Source organism: Carettochelys insculpta, chromosome 8 (assembly GCF_033958435.1).
Source record: "Carettochelys insculpta isolate YL-2023 chromosome 8, ASM3395843v1, whole genome shotgun sequence".
NCBI classification, from domain to species: Eukaryota; Metazoa; Chordata; order Testudines; family Carettochelyidae; genus Carettochelys; species Carettochelys insculpta.
In genome coordinates this window covers 58,287,429-58,307,009 of record NC_134144.1, presented here as the reverse complement: position 1 = coordinate 58,307,009, position 19,581 = coordinate 58,287,429, and the positions used below count along the sequence as shown (strand labels likewise).

Below are 19,581 nucleotides of genomic sequence, written 5' to 3'. Positions count from 1 at the left end.
ACATATTTACTTTTTTTGTTTTTGGATATGTCCTGACTCTCTTACTAGTCTGTTTCCTCTCCACCACAGGACTAAGTCTGAAAAATTGATAAGTGATATGCATAATGAAAAGATGAAATAACAGTAAATTGTGTTTAAAAATAACTTTGACCAATCATCACTATTTGCTTGTAAGCCTTTTAAATAACTACCATGCAATGCATCCAGTCTGGATACAGCAATTTATTCTACTATAAGTGTAGCATATAATGTTAATAACTTGGACATAAAATGCCAGGCAGGTAACGGATGATGGTCAAAAGCAAATGAAAAAGACCAGAGCTCCTCAGTTGAGGTGATGACTTTTACACAGGTGGTTCAGGTTGATTCCAGGGGGTTGTGAAATTACATTGACAAAGGGTCAATCCTAGGTTAATGTGAACAAACAGTGATTTCAATTTCTTTGAAAGGAATATCCACAAATAAGATTATTTTTAGTTTGCATTATAATTGTGTAAATATGTATATCTCTGTATCAAAGTCTTGCTCTCTGTGATTATGTTGATATGGGGAGAAAACAGCAAAATACTACTAATTCACAGTGACTGAACCCATGCAAATTACTGAATTTTGAATAATGGCATGATCCAACTGTTTACAGGATCACTACTGGTCCCATAAATGAATGAATAAATGCAATAAAGTTAATACATCACAATGTACTTTGTTCACTTTGATTATAGTTTTGTTACAATTTTGGGTGAATTTATTAGAAAATACACTATGTATTTTGTAAAAATGAAGTCTTAATTCTGAAACCTTACTACAGTGCTCAACTATTAAATCTTTTGTGATATGTTGAAGTGTGTGGATTGAGATTCTACTGTATGTTGAATCTTTAGTCTCCTTGCTAATGGTGGAAGTACTGAATTAAAGTACCCTAGACAATGTACTGTATCTTGCTGTGGTCTAGTACTTTTGGTATTTGGGTAGAATTGAAGTGCTGTATATAATTTCTGCTCGATGTAGGTAAATGTTTCATGTTAAAATAGACAGTTGCAATTTTAAAGCATCCCTTTTATGAAATTAAAACTTCACTTGTCTTTTTTCAAGGACAACTTGTGTAAAAACTATTTATTAATAAAGTTCCTTACCTCATCACTGGACAAAAATACAGTCCTATTTCCTATATTTATCTTTCTGGTTTTGCTGTAAACCTGCAAAATCCCTTGGATTTGATGGCAAAACATTTACGGTGTTTTTCAATGTAAGCAGAAAGCAATTATCCGTTTTAAAAAATAACATAGTTTAACTTCCCTAACCTTTTTCACAGCAGCGTCTAACTTTGCAGAAATGCATAGAACTCCAGAAAAGTGAACTTCATAGATTGTCTGTCTCTTAAAAAAAAAAAAAAAAAAAAAAAAGTGTAATGCCTGCTTTTCATTTGATGTAAACAAAGTGGGGGCTTCTGTTCTTTTTCCCCACATCAGAATGTGTATTAATGCTCATGTAGTAAGTGTGTAAAGTTAAATACATTCAAGGCCTTGTAGAACTGTCTTAAGAGCATTGTAGCTATTATCTGTAATTAAAATTTGTGTTTTTTAAAATCATACATACTCCAACAAAGCAGAATGAGACGCCTGTCAACATCACTCTTCTGCTGTTAATCCTTCACCTTCTTAAAGAATTAGCTGATCATCAAGTCATTTTAATTGCTTTTTATATGTGTGGCATCCAATTTACTCCGATGGGAATTTTGTAAATAAAAAAACTGCTGATTAACTTTGGGCCTTGCACAATTCAACATTGCTTTTGATATATTAGAACACAAAGGATTGTAGGTGTATGTGGGAGCTAGTGGTTCTGATTTTCCTGACTATGATTGAGTGGGGGGAAAATAACTCTTTTTAACAAATTGTTAAAATAGTTGGTTAAAGTATACCTCTATTAATAACAAATCTTTAATATGCAATTCAAAAAGTAATGCATAATAGTTGAACTGGTATTTTTAAGAACTGGAATTATGTTATGCTGCCTATACTCAGGATAGCTATAATACCTTTTTAAAATTTGAGTTTAAAGGAAAAATTAACCATCTGTACTGGGATATATAATGGAGACTGGTGGGTTTGAATTCAAATTAAGTCCAAGAACTTGATTTAGAAGCTTTCTTTACTTTTTTTAAAATTGAATCATGTAGGTATATTTAGGGCCCTAGCAAGTTTGCAGCGGTGAAAAAATGTCAGACTGAAATCTGATCTCCCCCCGTGAAATCTGATCTCCCCCTATGAAATCTGGTGTTCTGTGTGCTTTTACCTTATACTACACAAATTTTTATGGGGGTGACTAGTATTTCTCAAATTGGGGGGTCCTAATCCAAACGGGAGTTGCAAGGGGGTCACGAGGTTGTTTTAGGGGACTTTGCAGTATTTCCACCCTTCTGCATTGCCTTCAGAGCTGGGCATGAAGGCAGCTGCCTGCCAGCAGCAGTGTAGAAATAACAGTGGAAATACCATACCATGCTGCCATTCTGCACAGCTGCTGGCAGTAGTTCTGCCTTCAAAGCCGGACTCCTTGGCCAGCAGCTGCCCAGCTGTGAAGGCAGCACCACCAGAAGCGGCACAGAAGTAAAGGTAGCAGTAGTGCAAACCTTTGTATGCACAACGTTTTGGGTCAGAAGATCTACAATTTTGACACCCTGGAAGGTCAGAATTAAACAACTGAAATAATTTTACCTCTTTTTAAGTTCTGACTGAAATTGACCAACATGAACTAAGAATTTGGTATGACCCGGCTATTCTATAACTATGTTAATATCTGTTTCATCATATCCAGTTGATTCTTCCATTTCTCCCATGACCCTTTTGTACCAGTATAAGTGCCAATTCAGGGCAGGTCTCAGCATTATAATTATATGGAACAACCCCTAATGTGGCTGCATTTATACATGTGAAATTGCCTTGTAGTCAGATAGCAAATTCCTTTCCCATAAGTTATTGGTGCAGCTAAGGTGCTACAACTTCTATTTCTAGATAAGGCCTCTGAAGTTCTGACAGTGTCTATAGTGTCTTTAACTTAGTGAATGAAATTTGATTTTAAAATCTTACGTACTCTCTGAGAAATAGAAAAATTAACATTTAAGCAACAAATATTGTTAAGTGTTGAAATTTTCTTTAAATAATGAAAGGCTTAAATAGATGCTAAAATACTTTCCGATATTACCAGAGCATCAGGGATTTATGTTACTCAGTGGAGTAGCTTTTATGGCAAGACTCTACAGGGAAATGTTAGAATTTTGACAAAATTTGTACTCTTAATACAAACTGCTCCAGTGCATCCCTGTGTATTGTTACTTAGTGTTAGTGCTACATACATGTCATGTGAAATTAATGCTCATCTTTACTTTGCATCTTTTTTTTTAAGACTGCCCTAATGCAAACAGGCAAATGTGTGATGTGTAAGGTCATAGGACAGGGTTCCTATAGTATAATGTGTACAGATAATGTGTAGAGAGAAGATCCAATTTACAAGGGCTTTGTATAAGAATTGGTCTATGTTCTGTAAAGTAAGTCTGGAAATGAGTGTGAAGTTAGGATTACGGCACAGAAATTTTGTCAACAGAAGTCTTTTAGTCTGGATATAGCTTCAGACTTGAAAGTTGCCATACTTGAGCAAAAGTACTTCAAAAACAGACTGCAACATGAAACTGCAGAGCTGGAATTCATGTGCAAATTTGACACTGTCAGGCTAGGTCTGAATAGAGACTGGAAGTGTCTAGCTCACTGAAAAAGTAATTTTAACTTTTGAGAGTGGGCCACATCTACCATGATTGAACTGGCCTCAGTAGCACTGGTCCTGCACATAGTAAGGTGGCACTCACACTTTTGCATGTGTATATATCCATGCCAAAAGGAAATTTCACATCATGCACCTCTCAAAGTGGGCTCCAGTCCACAAAAACTTATACCCAAATACATTTGTTGGTCTTTAAGGTGCCGCAGTAACTCTTCATTTTAATCTATACTCAATTACTTTTGAATTGTGCACTATCTGCTTTGCCAGCTTTTGATACTTGGGCTGTCTACACTGGTGTAAATCTTTGAAATAGCCATGCTAATGGCCATTTTGAAGATTACTAATGAGGTGCTGAATTGGATATACAGTGCCTCATTAGCATTAGCACACTTCCAGCTGTGGCGCTTCAAAAGCTCTGCTTTCAAATGCGCGTGGCTTGGGGCGGCTACATGGGGGTCCTTTTGGAAAGGACCCTGCACATTTCAAAATCCCCTTATTCCTCTCAGCTGAGGGGGAATAAGGGGATTTCAAAATCCGCGGGGTCCTTTCGAAAAGGACCCCTATGTAATCACGCAGAGCTGCGCGTTTTTGAAAGCGCAACTGGAAGCATGCTAATGACTTGCTGAATATTCAATTCAGTGCCTCATTAGTAATTTTCTAAATGGCTATTAGCATGGCTATTTCGAAGATTTGTGCCAGTTTAAATACGGCCTTGGTGTTTAGTGTCTCATTTGTAGGATTCAAGTGATTATATGAGAATCTCAGCTTTTTCTTAAGCAGAGGAAACTGGTACTATAAGCAGAATTAATTATAAGGTCTTAGAAACAAGAGGGCAAAATGTATTAATTGGCTTTCATGGTGAGGGGGGCAGGGTCTAGTTCATGACTTGTAAATGCTAATGATTGGCAGTAGTGCAGGATGCTCCTGGAGTTAGTTATACCAGAGTTTTTTAAAGGTAAAATTCTCAAATGTGTTTAAATAAATTATATTCCTAAAGCTTGTTTTCAAAGGGACTTACATATTTAGAAACCTAAAGTTCTCTTGAGACCTATTAAAAGTGGATGGATTTTGGTTTCTTTGTGTTTAAGTGCCTTTTGAAACAGACTTGGCTCCACAGTCACTTCAGGTAAAATATTTAAAATTGCTTAAGTGACTAAATTTTCAATGTTGTTTAGAACTAGACCCTCAAAGAATAAGATATACCTGAATGGGAGAAGTTAGACAATAACAGTGGATGGGTTTCTATAAACTTCGATTTGTATACAAAGCAGAAGGTTTATTTCTCTGAGGTCAGAGTAGCGTGATAACTCAAAACCTCCATAAGCAGTTGTGTTCCCATGTATATTTTATATCTGCCTTATATCCACAATATTACATCTTATCCAACCAGAAATTTCCTATTCTTGCTTCTCAGGTGACCCATATAGGTCAAATTTCAAAAGCTTAAATCAACTTTATTCTATTAAATCATAACCAGGATGCTGAAAACAGATGAGTTGTAATGATTCAAATAGCATCATACAATTCATATTGTAGTCAAGCACTTCTTAACCATGTGGCCTGTATTTTTACTGCTGTTTATCAGTGAAGTACAATACATCGGTGTAAAGGTCATGCCTCAATCCTGTAAAAAGGTTTTCCTTTACAGCTGCCAGGGATTTCCCTCTAATACTGCAATTCTAGTCACATTTCAAATAGCCCCCTTCCACATTTTACCCATCTAACATGCTAATTCAGTGGTGATATAAACAAGTGAAATTTTCTCTATGCCAAAGTGAAGTGACCAGTCCTAATAGAAAACGGGGAAAACTTATCAAAAATGTCATAGCATTTGTATTTCCAGAGCAAACAGGAAATGTAGTTTTAAAGAATATGTATATAGAGCAGATATGCCAATTAATCTTTGATAAACCACCAGCAGTAAAGATTCCCAAATGTCTGTTGGCTGAAACTAATTTACTGTTCTATAAGCAACTGATATTAAATGGACTCTGCAAAACTTATTTGTACTTATAGCCAATGTTCACTCTAATGTTTCTCATCCATATGTGGATTTTTTTCCATTCATGTGTGGAATAATTTCATGAACACTGAGGCATGTATGAACATGCACCACCAATAGAAATACTAATCAGCTGGCATTTGAATTTCTCCTGATCTGTTGCACAAGTGCACAGCTACAGGGTACACTGTTTGTACCCATGTTCTATGCTGACCCTGTGGGCTATGTCTACACTAGGAAGGGGCATGGTAATAAGTGAGTTGGGAAGATGCTAATGAGGCACTGCCATGAATATGCAGCACTTCATTAGCACAATGGTGGCCATCTGCAATTTTCAAATCACGCGCTGCCAGTATAGACGGGCCTTTCAAAAGGACCGCCGAACTTTGAAAGTCCCTTCTTCCTATTTGGTTTTAGGAAGAAGGGGCTTTTGAAGTCTGGGAGATCCTTTTGAAAGACCCCTGTCTACATGGGCGGTGTGCAATTTGAAAGCGGTGCTTTCAAGTTGCATGTGGCTGCAGTTATGCTAATGAGATGCTGCCTCATTAGCATCTTCCCAACTCACTTATTACCATGCCCCTTCCGAAAGGATGGGGCTAGTGTAGATTTAAGCGTGTAGAAAGAAAGTTCTCATTCTTCCAGGCTATGTCGAAAGATCCCACAGAGCGTCTACTCATAAAAAGTGTTCTTTCAAAAATAAATTGGAAGAATACGGTGCTCCTTTCAATATTGCTCTTCCTTTCCTGTTTCAGGAAGAGTGCCCCCTTTTGAAAATTCTTTTGAAGAAAACATGTAGATGTTCCACAGGCCCTTTTTTCTAAAGAACTGTCCTCATAGGGCTGGATTTTTCTATCCCTGCTACGTTCTTTCAAAAGAGCAGGGGCTGTATGAATGCTCTTTATTGAAAGAGCAGATTGCTCTTTCGATCTGCTTTTATGTGTGTGTGGACACACCTTTTGAAAAAAGTTCTTTCAGAAGAGATCTTCCGGAAAGGCTTCTTTCGAAAGACCTCTGTAGTGTAGATGCAGCCCAAATGATTTCCACAACCACATCTAATGAACTGGCAAATTCTGTTTGGGAAATACACCTGAGCAGCATTCTCAGGATGCTGCTTTCTGATACTAGATATTTTACCACTTAAATATTTACAGAATAAAAATATCTTGTTCAACTTCTTTTTTACAATATTATAAATTACTTATTTTTAAGCCTCTTCAAGTTGAGAGCAAAAAATGCATGGCATTTGCTTAAATGCTTAGAAAAAAATTGGACAAATGGCAACCAAATTCCCCTACCCTGATAAACATTTCGTATCACAAATCAAACTAATTTTAATTATGTTTCAGTCTCGCAGGTGCTTTCCACTGTTTGGCTGATGCAATCTAGTAAATTATTACACTCCCATTTTCAAATCAAATGCAAATGAATCTTTTGTACTGTTGATATGAGTGAAAAAATATACATTGGCCGAAGTTTTGGAAAGTTCACTCTCTTCATTTCATGAAGGGATGCTGCAGCAATTGTAGAGCAGATGGACGCTCATGTTGATCTCTGAATAGTGGTGTTAAGGAATTAATACAGAAAATAAACAGTTACAAAACATGCATATTGCTTTAGATAAACTCTAGGTATCATAATTCATCACTTCTCTAGTGTCTTTTTCCTAAATTTTCTTGGGGGAGGGGGGTGTGGCATCACACTCCTTGATGAAAAGTGTAAAATGACATTAATTTGATAGTAGTCTTAAATCATTTCTTCCAAGCCTTCTGATTTCATTGACACTCTTAATTCCTTCCATTTAGACAACAGTTTTCTTCTAATCTGGCCAATCCAGGGGTAATTGCATCAAAAGTTGTTAAAATAATAATTATTTTGCTTGCTGACTCTAAATATATGCAATGACCACGCCTGAATTGACAACTTTTTCCCCTTCCTATTTTTGAGTCTTTCAGATAAGCTTGAAAAGTCTATCTCCACAACCAGATGGTTTAGAGACTTAGTATTTATTATATGAAAGCTGAGATCTTTTGCAGATCACTTGACTCGAGGAGCCCAAATGGCAATAGTCATGATACAGTCACAAGAATTGGCAACACTGGAACCACTGCTTTCTAGGTTTCTTTCCTCTGTTCATGCTTCAGTATGCGTATTTTAATTTGTTTTTCAAACTGAATATCACAGTTTTCTGTCCATACATTTAATTTTTCCAAATTGTGTTTATGAAGCTGCTCCTAACTGTTTTAAAGCAGACTTTCCTATTACTGCTCACTGTACATAAACCCAGGTATAATACCAAAACTCATGGGGTTACCACATTTCCTGTCTTTAATTGTCTGATTTTTTTCAGTATTTCAGAATTATATAGTAAGGTACGTTAACTTCTTTTTGGACTAGTTCTCAGAGTCCTTGGCTGTATATCCAGGGGCAAGGTGGCCTTAAGGTTGAGAGTGCCATGATTTGCTGCATCTTTGCAGCCTTTAATTATGGGTAGACTACACCGTGCTGCTTCCTTCATTTCATAAAACTGATACAAGACCTGCATCACAGGGATATTAATGTTAAATTAATATAAAGTGCTTTAAAATTCTTGTTTTGGAAGCATCTTAGTAAATGTAAAATCACTAAGTGAATAAATATGCAATTTTCCTTTACATTTTATCAGTAGCTATTTTACAGAGGTTTCTTCTCTGCAGACCTAGATGAGCAAGACAGTATTGTGGGACGGGAAGCAGGCACAAAGGGACAATGATTCATCAGCAGGCTCATAACAAAATGAGTAGAAGCCAGGTCTCCTGCGCTCTGGCCACTTCCTTAGCCACTAAATCCTATGCCTCCCTATGGTGCTCAAATTCTTTCCTCAGCTGCCTAGAAAAGGCTCCCATTAATATCACTGGAATGCCAATGGCAGGAAACTGCCTCTTGTGCTGTAACTTTTCTGGTGTGGTGGGAGTAAATTGCTATATAACTATCTCTATTTTAACACTTTTTTTAAAGTAAATGTTGTAAAACAGAATCCCTGGTTGCTGAATGAAGGGTAGGGGAGTGTGCTGTTTCAGGAAGAGAACATACATTCTACTGTGGCAATGGCTAAAGAATTTTCTAATACAAATGTAAATAGTCATTTGAGAGCTCCCTCATTTATGACCTAGTCTTGTAAGTTGTTTCTCTGGTAATTAGGGCTTTTTTAAGAGAGAGGCCTAAATATGGCATGCTGTAGTTCCAAATAACTAAGGAGGCCACAATTTTATGGGGAACAAGACCCAAGAGAAATGAGGTTGAGAAGTTTTGATAAATGGCAGTAAAAACTTTCATATTTAGGTTTCCTTTAAGTTTTTTTGGAATGCTGTAAGTTAATGACATGTTACAGAGGCATTTTTGTTTATAGGAGATAACCTAAGCTTTCACTGATGAACGACGACATACTCATTCAACCTTTCTCATCTGGTACCCTGGGGACCTTATGGGAGCTAGATGAGAAAATTTGCTGGACCACACGAGGTCATGTTATCTAGCACATTACCAACACTTCCATTGCTTACTGGACTCTTAGACGTTTGGTGTAAATTACAGCTAAATAAGAGTACAGAACACTGATGTCATGTCTACACTAGCAAGGTCTTTTGAAATAAATTTTGAAAGAGGGCATCCTTTTGAAATACGCTGTGGAGTGTATACACACAAAATGCATTCCTCTGAAAGAATGCAGGCCTCCTTTAGAAATCACTTTTCCATGCCTGTTTCAGGAAGAGTCCCTTACTTTGGAAGAAAATGAATGCAGCTGCTCTGTGGGCTGCTCTTTCAAAAGGGCAATCCTCTGTGGTGCCAGACAGCTGGAGCATGAAGACAGCCCTGTCAGCACAAGGTGTGGGGGGGTGCCTGTGGTCTGTATCCGGCCACATTTATAGATGGAGTGTCCCAGAAACCCCATGGCAGGAAGCTGAGAATGTGCTGGCTGCAGGCATACAAGCCTCCAGCAGCATGCTCACTAGGTGATGCTACAGCTCAGAAAGGTACTTGACCAGGAGTATTGCATCCCCCAGGGGTCCCCTTCACAGCTGGACAAAGGCTCCCAGGAGGCCAGCAAGGGGCTGAAGAAGAGCAAGGCCAAAATCAAAAACCTTATGGGGGTGGGGGAATGGGGGAACAAAGAGCTCCTGTTCCACACCAGCAGGCAGCACTGGAATGCTGCTGCTTTCTGGCTGTCAGCTGGCCTGACTTCCCAGGGCCCCACGCACACATTAACCCCTGCACAGTCGATCAAGTGCAAAGTTGAAGAACTGTAGTAGGCCTACCGCCAGGCCCAGAGTGCAGCCAGCCACTCGGGGCAGCAGCCACCACCTAGCTACATTTTGAGGAGCTCAACTGCTTAACCACTTGTGCTTGACACCATCAGGCCGGAGCTGGAGCCAACAATGAGCCCAAAGAGCGTGCTGGGACCCATGGCGGCCAGCATACCCCACCCAACAAGCCCAGATCCTGAACACCACAGCAATGATGAGGGTTCTAGCAATGGGCCGCTCATCATTGCTTTGTCATCAGAGATCTCCATCCAGGCTCCCTCCAGCCAGATCACCCCTGAGTTCCTGAGGGGATGCTCAGGTAGGTCCCATGCATTTCAAATGTGCCAGCATGTGCGGAGTGGGCGCTCACCTCTGCCACAGCTGGCAGTGGGCCCCTCACATCACCATTGCTGCCAGTTTGGACACACCCTAGACAACCACACTTCCTGGGCCCTGGAGGGGGCTGTGCATGGCACTCGGCACCTGCCCCCATAGACAGCACCATAGGCCACACAGCTGGAGAGGGAAGGGGGCTGTGATTAAAACCTGCACATGCCCCACTAATGTGGGGACACCCAGCAACCGGTATCCCCCTGGACCATCAGATAGGGGTGGGGGGCACTGCCCCTGGGGCCAGGTCGCAGTACTGATGGGTCGTCCCTCTGTCCCCTTAGCTCCACTAGCTGGGGGTTGGCCAAGCTCTCTGCGTAGCCAGAAGAGCTCCAGAGGAGGCCCAGACCCAACCTCCTCCTGTGCCCCTCCAGGGCTTCCTCTGGGTCATGCGCCAGTGCCACCAAGGGGAGGGGTAGGCTGCTGTTGCTGCTGCCCACACAGCTGTCCTGCATGACATGACTTCCGTCCTCCAGGAGTGACTGGCAGTAGAGGGGGAGGCCTGGAATCAGATGGTAGGCAGCCTGGAAATGCTCACCTAGGCCATGACTGCCCATCAGACCCCACCTCCTGCTCCCTCATCAGCTCCCCCTGCAGCCCCTGACCTTGCTGCCCTGATCCCAGCTGACCTCTGTCCAGCCACCCTGCTGGAACTGGCTCAGCTGATCATGGCCTGGGCAGGCCATGCTCGGTCAGCTCCTCCTGCCCCATGCACCTCCCACCACTCCCAGGGCCCCAAAGCAGTTTATCACTGATGACCTGCATGGGGTGGAGGGAGAACATGCCCATGAGTGTGTGGCAGGGTGCTCCATCTCCCCTTCCTTCTGGAGCCCCACTCCCTGGTCCCTTCCAGGTTTCACTCTTCCAGTCCCCTTCAGCCCCCCCCCAACCCCCTCACACCCCTGCCCTGGTGCCCCAGGGCTTACTTTCCCAGTCCCTAGGCAACCTGCCGCCCCCCGCATCCCTGTGGTGGATATGTGACCTGAGCATGACTCACCTCCAGAGGATGACCTCAACAGTGGCCTTGCCCACCCTGAACTGGTGCCTGAATGAGCAGTGGCTGTCCAGGGTGACCAGCTTCCTGAGGGTAATAGTTACCCTCTTCTGCAGGGGGATCATGGGACACATCCAGGTGTTGTGGTGCTGGAGGGCTGGGATGAGACAGAAACATAGCTCCAGAAACATCTGCTTGTCATGCAGAAGTTCTGGAGCCAGCAGTCATTGTCCCAGTCCCCCAGCACCAGCCAGTCCCACTACTTTGTGCTGTGGGACAGCTCCAGAGGCACCAGATGATCTGGGGGAGGGGGTGTGAGCATCACCCCAAGAGGGCAGCCTGTAGCAGAGTGTCTGTCAGGATGCCTCCCTGGAGCTGCAGGAGGCTGGCCGCTAGCAATGGGGCCAGGAGACTGACCATGGCCTCTAGGGGTAGAACATCAGAGAACTGCTGGGGGGGGGGGTCCATAGTGTTCCCCAACATAGCTTCTCTCAGTGTTTGGTAGCTTTGGGTGGCAAAGCAGCCCTCAGTGTGTGCCAGATGAGGGAGCTTGGGAGGGCCCCTTTAAGGAAACAGCTGGCTGCAGCCCCCAGAAGGGCTTGTCTGCCATGCGACGACACCCCCCCCCCGCCCCCCCGCAAGTCTGCAGCATTTTCTGGCCCTTTCTTTCAAAAGAGCGCCCTGGGCTGTGTGGATGCTCGCTTTCGAAAGAACAGGCTCGATCCACTTTTTGCATGTAGACGCACTCTTTTGAAAGATGCCTTCTGGAAGAGCACCTTTCAAAAGCGTGCTGTAGTGTAGACGTAGCTTGAGAGTCAGGACTGGTGGCAGGAAACAAATTTTATCAAACCATGCAATATGTGGCCCCCACCCATGAAAAGTGGTCATCCAACTAACTAAAATCATGCTGGATTACAGCGTTTGCCAGATGAGAGAGTTCCGCATTAGAAAGGTTCAACCTGTACAAACACTTTGAGAAACTGCATCAAAGATCAAAAGTGGATATTTCAAACTAATATACGTATTAAACTAAAAAGGAAACCCTACTTACCTGGTTAAGCATAAATGGACAAAGTCTGCTGCATTTCCTGAGAAATGGTCAGGTAATGAAGGCATCAGTCCTCTATGGGCTCCAATATAAAACATAGCTGCTAGCTTAGCCATGGAAGACAGAGGTGGTTTACCAGTTGCCATCTCAAACACAGTGCAACCAATGCTCCAGATGTCTGATTTTCTTCCGTATCCAGATTCATTTATTATTTCTGGTGCCATCCAATATGGAGTCCCATGCACAGACTTGAGCCTTTCACTTTGTGTTCCATTAAGGCTTACCCATGCTAAACGCTTTGCACATCCAAAGTCAATCAACTTTATAACACCACTTGGCATAAGCATAAGATTATTGCCTTTGATATCTCTGTGTACCACACTGTTTTTATGTAAATATGCAACCCCTTGTAAAATTTGTTTTGTATATTTACAAAAGACAGTTTCAGGCAATGGCCCAAAACGACTAATAATACTGGAAATTGAGCCTCCAGGAACAAACTCCATGAAAATACTTACAATGTTGTTTTTTAAACATGTTCCTAAATAGGTTACAATGTTGATATGCTTTAGTGTTTTCAATAAGTCAACTTCTTCTTGCAGCTTCTGATACTCCTTTCCTGTAGTGACTTTATCCGAGGTATCCAAAGCAACTTGTTTTACTGCTATTAATTGTCCCTGGCTTGTCAGACCACAGTACACCTGCAATCAAACCAGTATTTAAGAAAAAAAAAGAATTAAACACACAGATTTTTTTGAAATATATATCTATAGATACACCAGGAAAATTGATTTAGAGCTCATTTGTATAATCCAAAATATTTTGACAGCTACAGTAAATGGGATAATAGGAGAAATAGTTTATAAAGAAATTATATAGCTTGAGGCAAAAAAATGCATTTTTTTTAATTCAGCCTTTAACTTACAGTGCCATAGGCTCCCTTTCCAAGGATTTCACCTCTAGTCCATGTGATAGGATCCTTATTAGCTAGACTGCTTTCTGGAAACACAGTAGGTTCATCGAAGTCACTTTCCCTCTTTGGTACCAGAAAAGCTTTAAGGTAACTCTGCTAGAGAAGTGGTAGTCAGAGAGATAATGATGGGCCAGAGGAGAAAGAAAGACAAGGGCTTCATTTTAATATAATTTACATGTTTAAAAATTATAATCTAAAATTATTCTTTATATCATTGCTTCAGGGTAATCAGATTACAAGGCTCCTTGTCAGTCCATAGGCACAATTACACATAGGGCTTGTCTACACTACTCCCTTAATTCGAAGGAAGGATGGTAATTAGGGTGTTGGGTGTTTGCTAATGAAGTGCTGCCATGCACAGGCCTGGCACTTCGAAGTACTGAAAAGTTATGAGGAGTAAGGGGACTTTGAAGTTGCCCCATCACTTCAAAGTACCAGTGGATTAGCCGCAGCTAGACACGTGCCGGTACTTTGAAGTTTAAAACTTCAAAATTGCCGCAGAGGAGAATTTGGTTAATGAAGTGCTGCCTATTCACTGCAGCACTTCATTAGTAAACTCCCAAGACCCTAATTACCATCCTTCCTTTGAAGGAAGGTGGTAGTGTGGACAAGCCCATAGAGTACTTCTAAGTAATGTGTAAGTATGGTACTAGGCAATACTGACTGCCATTCAGAAAGCATGCTAAGGCATCCATCTGAGAAGAAAGTTTGATGGCAAGATATCCCTCGGTCTGTCACCCTGGTTCTCAAGTACTTACTTCTCACTAACCCGAAGAATCAATCTGATGATAACCTTGGTTTAGGTTGGGGTGGTCAAACTGTGGCTTGGTGGGGCTTACAAGCCTCCCATGTTACCTGCCCTTCTCCACCTACTAATCTGGAATAGAGAAAGACGCTTAGAACCAGTGACTTGCAGTGGGGTGGTGGGGTAGGGGCTTCAGTCCAGCAAGATGAGGAGTTTGAAGGCTTAATTCATGCAGGGGCTTGAGGTTTCAGCAGAAGTGGGGCTTAAGCCCTGAATCCTGGCTCCCAGCAGGTGTCCCCTGGCTCTGAAACTTGTGAAGATTGTTGAATGTGGGTTGGAGGGCCATTAAGTTTGGTCATGCCTGGACTAGATAATATATTTAAATATATCCCAATACTAGAAATTGTTTCCTCCAGAACAATTGCTCTAAAACAAGTTGGGAATAATTTTGAGGGTGGAGTACTGTACAGCAGATTAGTTGATAAGATATGAAGATATGAAGAGGAGTCTTGATTCCTGGTTCAGTGTCCTATCAACTAAGCCACGGGTCAGCAAAATATAGTCCACCCAACAGCTGGATCCATTCAACCATAAACCCAAATCAATCCTGCTACTGTCCTGTGGCCTACTGAGAGCCTCAGGCAGGCTCCCTGTCTTCTGTCCCCGCTTATGACAGCTGCAAGGGCCAGGTGCTTCTCTGGGTGCCATGACCCCGAGGGAGAGGAGGCTTCATGTGCTCTCCCCATCCACAGCATAATCTTGCATTGCCCATTGGCCAGAAACTAGCCACTAGGAGCTGTCTAGGCTGTACCTGCAGGGCACAGAACCCATCCCCCTCCCAGTTTGTGGCACTCAGAGATTACATAACCACTACAGACAGCTGTTCTGAGTGGTGTGGAGGGGCACAGATGGTAGAGATACTGTCCAAGGCTCCTGCTAGGCTGCTACTAGAGTCATCTAGGTAAGTACTTCCCAGCCAGAGCCTGCACCTGGCACCCCAGTTCTTCTGCCCTCCCCAACCCTCTGCTCCTCCTCCTGCACTCCTGAACCAGCTCACAATCCAAACCCTCTGCACCCCTGCTCCTGCGCCTATCCCCTTCCCAGACCCTGCACCCCAGTCCTTCTCCCCAGGTCACAACTCTCACTTTCACCCAAATTCCCTCCCAGACCCCACGTACCCTCCTGCACCCCAATTATCTACCCTGAGTTCCCTTTTGCACCCACCTTCTATGGCAAAAATCTCTCTTGTCCCTTTTCTTGATCCAGTTTCCCCATTTTATCACGGCTCATTGTTTTAGCCTTGCTCATCTTAGTATCTCCTTAATTATTCCTTTCACCCTGGAATATGGCCACTGCTGGTCAGGAGTATTTGTCACTTCTGATGGTCTTTAAGATGGATGCTCTGCCTGATCCCAATTGCCTATTAAAGTGCTGAAAAGTGAGTAGGTATTCAAAGGAGTGTGGGCAAACCATACATTTTTCTAGTTTTGGAAAATTTCTAATACGCAAGTTTGTCTTCACACCAGCTGAGGATTAAATTAGTACAAAAATTCTGGATGCGGTCAGGCTGCCATGTGCTTGACTGCTAAGAGGACTCATGTTTTTCTCTGCTGATTGTGTTGCTACATCATGGGGGAAACAAATAGCAAGATATGAGAAATTTGTTTTTACCTGTTCCTCTGCACTTCCCATGTCTTTGACATCTTCATTCACACTGCCTCTTTCTTCTTCAGAAAAAATATTTTGTGTTTTAGACTCTGTATTCTCTGTGGGTATTCTGGAAGAGACAGTATCTTTTTCATCGAGTGCTAGCAGCTCTGATGCCAGGCAACAAAGCAATTCGTAAGTCAGTCCATTATCTGCACAGTCCAGAATGTTTTGATAAGTTTGGAAAACTGGGCTTGCAGCATTTAAAGTGTGGTTTGTTGGATGCTGAGTTGATGCATTTTCTGAATTACTATTTTCAGACATGTGTATCCAACCCTGCGCTAGTTTTCTTTGAGAAGACACACAGTTTGCTCTGTCTGGAAAAGATAATTCAAACAGTGCCTCATATTTATCTATAGACTTGTGGAAGGTCTGGTTTGCTTCCAGATTAATGGAGTCATTCATATCTACCCTTCCTTGGACGACACACTTGTTATTCTGATCGGCCTTTGTTAAACTAGTTACTAAAGCAACACATTCTGCATGATCTGTATCATCAGCCAGAAAATTATGAGCATGGGTTGCAAAGATCTGATTGTTAGCTGCATCTCTGTTATCTGAAGACTGCTCTGAAGGGACTTCTTTAATAGTTGGCAAGTTTGAATTCAGAAAGATTTCATTTTGTTTCGTGAATTGTGAAAACTCCTCCAGAACCAGAAACTGCTGACCTTCATCTTCATTAAACAATGGTGTGCTCCTTGAAGTCTTTATGTGCCAGTCTGGACCAGAAGTTATTACAGCAACATCCAGCTCTGTGTTGCTATCTTTGAACTTAGAACTTCTCTTTTTAGGTGTTAAATCTATGTGCTTTTGTTTAATGCCTGTCATGTTCTTGGGTTTAGAATGTGTTCTTTTCTGGATGCTTCTTAATCTGCTATTGTCTTTCTCATTAGTGCAAGTAGATTTATGGTTATTAGCAGTGTATCTCCCAGGTGGAGGAGCAAAATCTTCCCTGTAACATCTGCTCTCATGTTGGCTAAGTCCACGCAATTGAGAATATACAGGTGTCCCAAACATTTCATAAATCCCTGGGCCTTTGTCATTTGAATTTATTTCCTTAAACATGTCACTATATTTCAGATTCAAGATATCTGAGGCAGATTGTGTCTGTGGAACAGAAAATGTAGTAACATGTTTCTTTAGGCTGCTTGAACTTTTGCAGATGTAAGGAAATGCTTGCTGTTTAGATTTCTGAGCATTCTGAATGTGGTATTTATTCATCTGAGGTCTTTTCTTCTGAAGCTTTGAGGAAGTGTCAGATTCCATATGAGACATCCCCACAGAAGGGAAAATTTGGTTCTTGATGTTGGTATTGTTTGTGTTACAGTTTGTGGAACTCTCATCAGAAACAATGAAATCTTGTGGTACTTTTCTAGTCATTTCAAGTTTTGAAGCAGGTTTATTTCTATGAGTTTTTATTTTATTGTCATTTTCTTTGTGAGCTAGTATGTTGATGCTGTGACTCACATGAAAAGGCCTGCTACAAGAGACACCCTTTTTTCTGGAGAGACATTTGGCAATCTGTGGTGCCTTAGGTGGCTCATGTTTTTCAGATAATGTAATATGGACAAGAGGCACTGGTTCATTGATTTTTGACTCAGTTGCTTCTGAAACTGCTATTTTTTCATTTTTTCCAGAGACTACTGGACAACCACTGGTTTCTGCTTTCCCAGCAGAAAAGTGAAGATTGTTGTTAGCTACAGATTTATCCTCCCGTATACGATATGATTCTACCACTTCATTTTTGCAACTTGATTTCAAATCATGATTTTCAAGCACAGTATTCACAGTGTCTACACCTGCACGCCAAGTATAACCTGGGGTCACCTCTGAAACATCTACTTCCTTTAGATAAGCAGTAATGGCACTCCTTGCTCGTAAGTCTCTCTCACAGCAGTTTGCAGCTCTTACATTGTTTGTATTGCTTGATGCAAGACACTGAACTTCGATTTTTTCACAGTTCTCCTTGACGTTTGCAATTTTGCTGGAGTTGAAGTAAACATGACTTTCATCAAAAATATTGGCTGTGTTCACAGTATCTGAATTTTCATAGGTTATAGAAAACTGGTATTTTTCAAAATCAGTCTGTTCATTTTTAATACTTACATCAGCTTCACTGCATTTTAGCTTTACTTCAGTGGTTTGTTCTTTTAGGTCTCCAGAGTATTTGTAATAGCTAGCCATTCTAGAGAAATCCTGGTTTCCTGTTGAAGTGGAGCTATCAGAAGCACTAGTAGAATCTTGGTATGGTAACTTTTTAGCCTGCTTGTGCTGTTGGTTGGCTGATTGAGGCTGGTAAAGTATGGTGTAGGGACTCATAAGTATAGGTACACAATTCATAATACTCAGTGTTTGCATTGACTTTGTTGTCCTTTAAAGGGGGAAGTTGAACTGTTCTTGTAGGTTGAAATGTCACTGGTACCAGGAGAAACTGCAAGTTCCAGAACAAACTATTAATAATTTGCTTTGCATTTGGGACATGAAATATACAATTCTGAGGCAATAACCAATTATTTTAATCAAGAACATATTCCCAACTGTATTCTCTGGCAAATTCTCAATATTCCACTCATTTTCAGGTCTAATATCAACACAGAAAATGCAAAGGTGTTTGATTGTTATATGCTACGTCTACACGTGAAGCCTACATCGAAGTAGCCTATTTTGATGTGGCGACATCGAAATAGGCTATTTCGATGAATAACGTCTACACGTCCTCCAGGGCTGGCAACGTCGATGTTGAACATCGACGTTGCGCAGCACCACATCGAAATAGGCGCAGCGAGGGTACGTCTACACGCCACAGTAGCACACATCGAAATAAGGGTGCCAGGCACAGCTGCAGACAGGGTCACAGGGCGGACTCAACAGCAAGCCGCTCCCTTAAAGGGCCCCTCCCAGACACACTTGCACTAAACAGCACAAGATCCACAGAGCCGACAACGAGTTGCAGACCCTGTGCATGCAGCATGAATCCCCCGCTGCAGCAGCAGCAGCCAGAAGCCCTAGGCTAAAGGCTGCTGCACACAGTGACCATAGAGCCCCGCACGGGCTGGAGAGACAGCGTCTCTCAACCCCCCAGCTGATGGCTGCCATGGAGGACCCCACAATTTCGACGTTGCGGGACGCGGATCATCTACACGGTCCCTACTTCGACGTTCAACGTCGAAGTAGGGCGCTATTCTGATCCCCTCATGAGGTTAGCGACTTCGACGTCTCGCCGCCTAACGTCGAAGTTAACTTCGAAATAGCGCCCGACGCGTGTAGCCGCGACGGGTGCTATTTCGAAGTTAGTGCCGCTACTTCAAAGTAGCGTGCATGTGTAGACACAGCCATAATGACCCATATTATCTATGTATCTCATCCTCAATCATTTCTATGCATAGGATGACCAGCTTTCCCATTTTTAGAGGAATAGTCCCATATGTAAACCCTCCTGTAGGTATTCCAACTTTTTCTTAAAAAATGGGCAAAACATCACATATTTTCAGTCTCCCTCCCCCTTCTATAGTGCTGCTGGATGGGTCACCAATGGCTGATGGTAGGTGTGGGTGTGCAAGGCTGGAGGCAGTGTAAAGATGCAGTGTGCATGGGGCCAGTAGCACAGAGCCCAATATGCGTTGCTTCTCCACTAGCAGGGTCCCCTCTACTTTCCCTCACCCATTTCC

The 19,581-nt window shown here is 42.0% G+C and overlaps 2 protein-coding genes across 8 annotated transcripts in view; one reads left to right on the top strand and one right to left on the bottom strand.

Moving 5' to 3' along the window:
• The window catches only part of CCNT2 (cyclin T2), a 44,467-nt gene extending 42,663 nt beyond the window's left edge, over nt 1-1,804 (top strand). For all 7 annotated transcript variants that reach the window (XM_075000695.1, XM_075000696.1, XM_075000697.1 and 4 more), the window contains one exon: nt 1-1,804. This exon is cut by the window's left edge. The gene's annotated coding sequence lies outside the window, so the exon portion shown is untranslated.
• A 5,465-nt stretch (nt 1,805-7,269) lies between these two features.
• On the bottom strand, nt 7,270-18,271 carry MAP3K19 (mitogen-activated protein kinase kinase kinase 19). Its single transcript, XM_075001714.1, has 4 exons — nt 15,878-18,271; nt 13,414-13,557; nt 12,492-13,189; nt 7,270-7,327 (listed from the first exon to the last, which is right to left on the bottom strand). Exons 1-4 carry the CDS (start codon nt 18,269-18,271, stop codon nt 7,270-7,272), a joined length of 3,294 nt encoding a protein of 1,097 aa, XP_074857815.1.
• Nucleotides 18,272-19,581: the final 1,310 nt, after the last annotated feature.

Coding starts and splice junctions, on each gene's coding strand:
- MAP3K19 (XM_075001714.1), bottom strand. CDS start 18,271: ATGCAAACACTGAGTATTATGAATTGTGTACCTATACTTATGAGTCCC. Junction 13,558..15,877: donor TGGGAAGTGCAGAGGAACAG/GTAAAAACAAAT, acceptor CCACTTCTCTAG/CAGAGTTACCTTAAAGCTTT. Junction 13,190..13,413: donor GAAAGGGAGCCTATGGCACT/GTAAGTTAAAGG, acceptor GTTTGATTGCAG/GTGTACTGTGGTCTGACAAG.